The sequence below is a fragment of the Nanorana parkeri genome, unplaced genomic scaffold, assembly GCF_000935625.1.
Source record: "Nanorana parkeri isolate BGI_ZX_2015 unplaced genomic scaffold, ASM93562v1 scaffold1244, whole genome shotgun sequence".
Classification (NCBI taxonomy): Eukaryota; Metazoa; Chordata; class Amphibia; order Anura; family Dicroglossidae; genus Nanorana; species Nanorana parkeri.
Window position 1 is genome coordinate 207,158 of NW_017307512.1, and position 5,747 is coordinate 212,904.

The 5,747-nt window shown below is 41.9% G+C and overlaps 1 protein-coding gene across 1 annotated transcript in view; it reads left to right on the top strand.

Annotated features, from left to right (window-relative positions):
- Positions 1–5,537: 5,537 nt before the first annotated feature.
- The window catches only part of LOC108797213 (tigger transposable element-derived protein 1), a 4,156-nt gene continuing 3,946 nt past the window's right edge, over positions 5,538–5,747 (top strand). The window contains 1 exon segment of the mRNA XM_018568787.1: positions 5,538–5,714. Within this exon segment, the coding sequence (XP_018424289.1) occupies positions 5,538–5,714 (177 nt within the window).

Consider the following 5,747-nt stretch of genomic DNA (forward strand, 5'->3'; position numbering starts at 1 on the left):
TGATTTAAAAAATAATTAAATAAATAAACATTTTAAAAAATAAGAAATAATTAAATAAAAAAATAAAAAGTGATAAAGTAAAAAAAATAAACAGTAAAAAAAAAATGCAAATTAACCCCGCCACCATTCTCCATTGATGGGGAGGGGGGTGGTTGGCGAGGGGGGGCGTATTGCGGAACCTGGCCTTGGGGCGGCAGGGAGAGTAAATCCGGCCCTGACTATAAATCCTGAATAATAATAATAATAATCACAATAATTATAGTCAGGTAAGCAGTTTTAACAGGAGAGCTGGCAATCACCATACCTTCCTCGTGACAAGTTTGGCAGAATTGGCAGCATATACCCTGCATTACCCTATATTAGTGACTGTTTACAATGAGATGATGTGAATATTTATTATGCTTATGGAAAGTTTGTAACAGGTACTCTTGCAGACTAAGTTCCTTAAAGCATGATGAGGCAAGGGAATTTGAGTGCACCAGCTAAGGATTACTTTTATGATGAAAACAGTTTGATTCATATTTTTATATTTTATATTATATACTGTACATATAACATATTCATATTTTTCTGAATATTTTTATTGACAACATAAGCAAACAAAAGATTTAATGTTTGTTTCAGCTTATTACAGCCACAAAACAATATTCACATTTCTGCACATTAAGTTGTCCAGCTCGATAAGGGAAGGATCTCTGCATTTCGTTTACTACAGTATCCCACTGACATATACTAGGCATGAAAAGAGAAAAACGCTGGATGCCAGTCATGTAAAGTCCAGATAAAACTTTATTTAGAGTCTGGATTCATAAAAGTCCAACACACTTTGTGACTGCTGTTTTGGCTCTTTCCTCCTTGCATGCCTAGTTTTACCAGGGTTCCTAGCTGATCCTTAGCTGCTGCTCCTTAAAAGAGACTATTTCTGCTACACTGAAGAAGATTTAATCAGAATCACTGAACAAAACCCACGGTCCAGTGCTGCACACCTTCCTCCTACCTTCCACTGGCATATACATCAGATCAGGGGCGTAACTAGAAATCACTGGGCCCCATAGCAAAATTTTGTATGGGGCCCCATAATTGCTAGTTATGCCACTTGCAGATCCCACCTGAGAGTGACCCTGCAGAGCCCACCATAGACTCTCTATAGTAGCCTCTGCAGGGCTTCACACCTCTTACCTGTCAGCGCTGTCCGCCTCCGTGGTCGCCGGGACCCCGCCTCCTCTTCCGTCCCTGGGCACGCCTCCTCTTCTATTGACGGGCCCCGCCTCCTCTTACATCACTGGCCCCACCTGCTCTTAGGTCGCTGGCCAGTGATGTAAGAGGAGGCGGGGTTGCTCCGCCTCCTCCTTCACTGCGAACGCTGGCCTCTTCTGCCGTAGCTTACATGCCATAGTAAGCCAGGCGGCCCACACGGCATCAGAGGAATGCCCTGGCCAGGCTCACTTGTGCCCAGGCCCCATAGCGGCCGCCTGGGTCGCTATGGCGATTGTTACCCTACTGCATCAGATGATGGTCTGGTTAGGGTGTATGTCTATAGGGGCAGACAGGTCTGAACATAATTCCTAGTGTGCCCCAGCAGCAACTCAGGATACAGTCCGTTTACCCATCGCACTCAGAGCCGCTGCTCCAAAAATGGAAGGTGGTGCAGCAGGTGTCAGCGAGTGGCTTCCGACAAAATATAAGCAAAGCATGGACACCGGCACTCCAAAGCAAGTTCAGTACGTGTTTATTAATGTACTAGTTGCAAAACACTCTAAACAACGTTTAGGGGTCTCACAGGATCCCCTTCATCCAGCAGCAACTGTCCCTCATTTGTACAAAACCCACCTGATTTCAATAATATACAACATATATACAAAAAATGGACTACAAGAGACTTTGCAAGACTGACAGTTACAGGCATGACTCCCAGAGGCATGTTGGGATTTGTAGTTAAAGCACAGCTGGTGGACCGGGATTGCCCACTCCTGCCCTAGGCAATTAATTAGGGATGAACCAAGTACTTGTGAAAATGCCCTGATACTAAATGTCGATACTGGAGCTTAAAATTTTTTAAGTGAAGCAGCTGTCTGCGGTCCTGCGCTTACTGAGGACCTCAGCAGCCTCCCTGTGAACTGCCGCGCCTATTTACAGCACTGGCCCCACATCTCCTCCTCCTTACTGAGGAACCCCACCACCCACAAGACCCTCCGGACCCCTGGTAAGAGCCTGCATAGCCCACCTGAAACCACGAACAACCCTCCTGAGATACCGCACAGCCCATCTGAGACCATGCACAGCCCCCCTGAGACCCCAAAGAGCCCTCCTGGGACCTAGCACAGCCATCCCGAGACCCGCACAGTCCACTTGAGACCCTGCACAGCCCTCCTGAGACTCTAGAGACATTAGACCGCCACCCCGGAGAAACACAGAGTATGAAGAAAAACTGCCACATGACATTGGTATTGGCGAGTACATGCGGAACAGTATCGATACTTGCACTTGGTCTTCTATTTTTAAGCATGTATTTATTTATTAAGTTTCACAGAATACATCGCATTTGACATTTTACATATCACGTATATTGTTTTATTGTCATGTAACCAGCCGGCTACATGATTTACGTGCACTTGGTCTTGAAAAAATGGTGTCGGTGCATTCCTACAATTCATCTTTGCAGTGTGTAGGGGGCAAAGCTTTTGATTCCTCGGAGTTCAGCTTTAAGATAATGGATTTGAATTCTAACAATTGTAACCCTTTCCTGACCATAATATACTATACCAACCACAATTTGTATAGTAGCATTTTGGGTGCTAACAGAACATTAATCAACATTCCATTTTTTAACCAGAAGCATGCACCTGTTACTGACAGCTGCCCGTCCCATACTATCAGAAACCAATCAGTGTGGTTCCTAATAATATGATCACAATGACAACCAAAATACTACATGCAATAAACTGTTGAAAATAAGGCATCTTAATTAAGTTAAAACATATAATAATATTATGTGTAAAAAAATAATAATAATAAATTAGAAAATCAATGAGTAAGGAATTTATTAAAACAGTGTCCCAAAAAAATAAAAACAGAATTAAAGCTTTACTGTAGATAGTATGTCCTTAATAAACAATGTATACAATATTTAGGTAGGCAAATGAGTCATAGAGTTAATGTCGTGCTGACCAACACGTACAGCTTAATTTGGCCTGTGAATTCTGGTCGTGAAAGGGTTAAACTTGGTTCCTGATGAATAGATGGTGTTACTGTAATTCTGTTTTGGGAGTATAATTTGCCAGTAACGGGTTTTGTTAGCAGAAGGGGCAATGGTTGTGGTTTGCAACTCACACACCCCAGTCTGGTTTTTCCCTGCCAGCTCAAACTGAGTGAAATTAGGGCAAAAAAAAATCCTTTCAAGACCAGAAAGATGCCCAGGCAGAACTTAATAGCATTAGCATGTGATGGTCAACTTGACATACATAACATACAACTTGTCAACTTGACATACATAAATAATAGACAGCTTTTATTTGATAGGCTATTTTAATAAAACCATGCTCTATTCTTTTAAATTATAGAATGATAAATGCTGCTCAAAAATGTAATAAAAAAAACCTATCTTTTTTTCTATTCTTTTTGTATTCTTTTGTATTCTGTCATTGTATCTGGCAATGTATCTGACATGGCAGATGTTACTGCAGCCTGCAGATGGCAGTGTTCTCTCAATGAAGCCTCCAACCTATTTTTGATTATTATATCATGACTGACATAATGGTAATGATCAGGAGCCACTTTGATTGGTTCCCAATCATCTGTGAGAACCAGAGTTTCAGGTGATCATTTGAGAGCCACCAGCTGGGATATGCAGTGTTGAGAAATCAAGATTGCAGCTGGTGGTTCCCAAGGAGAAGACATTTAATAATGTACCCCCAGCACAATGTGTACAGACTGGGGGACAGAAAGAAATTAAAGTGACCCTGTATTTTCCTAATTTAATTCAAAGTAACAAGTTTGTGTTACCATTAAGGGGATTTTTTTCTTGTTTGACAGCCATCACATGGACAGGAAGTGAAGGGGAATCTCTCTCAACCAAGCAAGAATCCAATCCAGGTAGAGGTTCCAAACCTTTCTCACTCTGCTAGAAAATGTGTTGGTGTTGCCACTTCTGTCTCCTTCAGCCGTGATTTCCCCTCAGGTCCTGTTCTGTAATACAATTGTCAAACAGACAGGACGTAAGGGAATTTCCCTTCATTTCCTTTTGTGTCAGAACACCTGTCAAATAGACAGGAAGTGGGGAGAGAGAAGTTCTTCAACTCTCTATCCACAACTAAATACAAAAATACAGATGGATTAATAACAGAAGTCAACAAATGAGGATATTCCACAAATGTGTAATATAAGGCTACATGAATTATGAATGCTTTTAACAAGGTAATTTCCTCATTTAAATATTATTATTAATAATAATAATAAATAGTACATTGGAATGAACAGTGAATATTAGTCACTTTTTGTAATTCTTTTTTTTTATATATATACAATTTTGTAGCAAATAATAATACAAATAATATCAACTTCTGCAATGCCGACACACAAAGTCCAAGATATAAATGTAAAAAGTGATTTTACAGTTAAACCACAGACATAACTATTCCGATCATACAGTCCCATTAACCATCAGTGAGATGGTGCAGCAGTATACAGTTGTAGACACATAATAACCGACTAAAGGTGCCCATACACCTTACGATTAGCGTACGATACTCGCATGCAATCGACTTTTCGTACGACAATCGCAAGGTGTGAATGTAGTGCCCGAACGGCAATACTGTACAATCATACGACTTTTGACGGTCAAGCATGTTGGAAAACTTTGGTCGATCGTACGATTTTCGTGTGGTTGGTGGCGTTTCCGTCCGTCAAAAGTCATACGATTAACACTGCTCATGCGCAAACGAAAATACGTGCAGTATATTACCGCAATTCGTCCAGGTGTATTTTTTTAACTCGCGCTGATTGAACCTTGCAATAATCGGGGCAGGATGGGGCCGCCGTATGACAATCGTACTACAGTTCGATCATCAGACGAAAAGTTGTGTCCGATAATCGCAAGGTGTATGGGCACCATTACAATTATCTGCAGATTTTCTGTGATCAGATGGAAAAAGTGCAACAGATTGGCCCAGGCGGAGATTACTCCATCCACACAGTTAAGTGTGAAACATTTTTGTGTGAAAATCTGCAGATAATTGCAAGGTGTATGGCCAGCTTTAGATATAATGAAATGCATTTCAGTATCTTCACCATCTTGTGTGACTCAACAAATCTTTTGTACAATTTAGTAGATTGTAGAATCTGGTTGTTACAGGTGATCAGTATCAAGTAATTTTTTCAAAACACAGTATAAAGAAGAGTGCGACTACCTAAAAATGCTCAATGAGTGGATTAATAATGTGCAGCCTATTAGCTGAATGGTTGAAGTGGAAGTGGCAGAAGTGTGACTTACAGTTAGGAAGTCATCGGCGGGCATCCGGAGTCCATGCACTCACGTGGGGATGAAGAAGATGGTCTGTATACTGGCGATCTGGAGTGTCCAGGGCGTCCCCAGGGTATCCCCAGGGAACCGCGTCCTCGGCTGGCCAGGCCAAGCCGCGGCAACTGGAGCAGGGAACGAAGACTATGCCCGGCAGTTGTGTCCTGGTGTCCTGCACTGGAGAGTGTGGATCTGTGCGGTGTGCAGCTCAAATGCTGGGGAGTCAAAACGC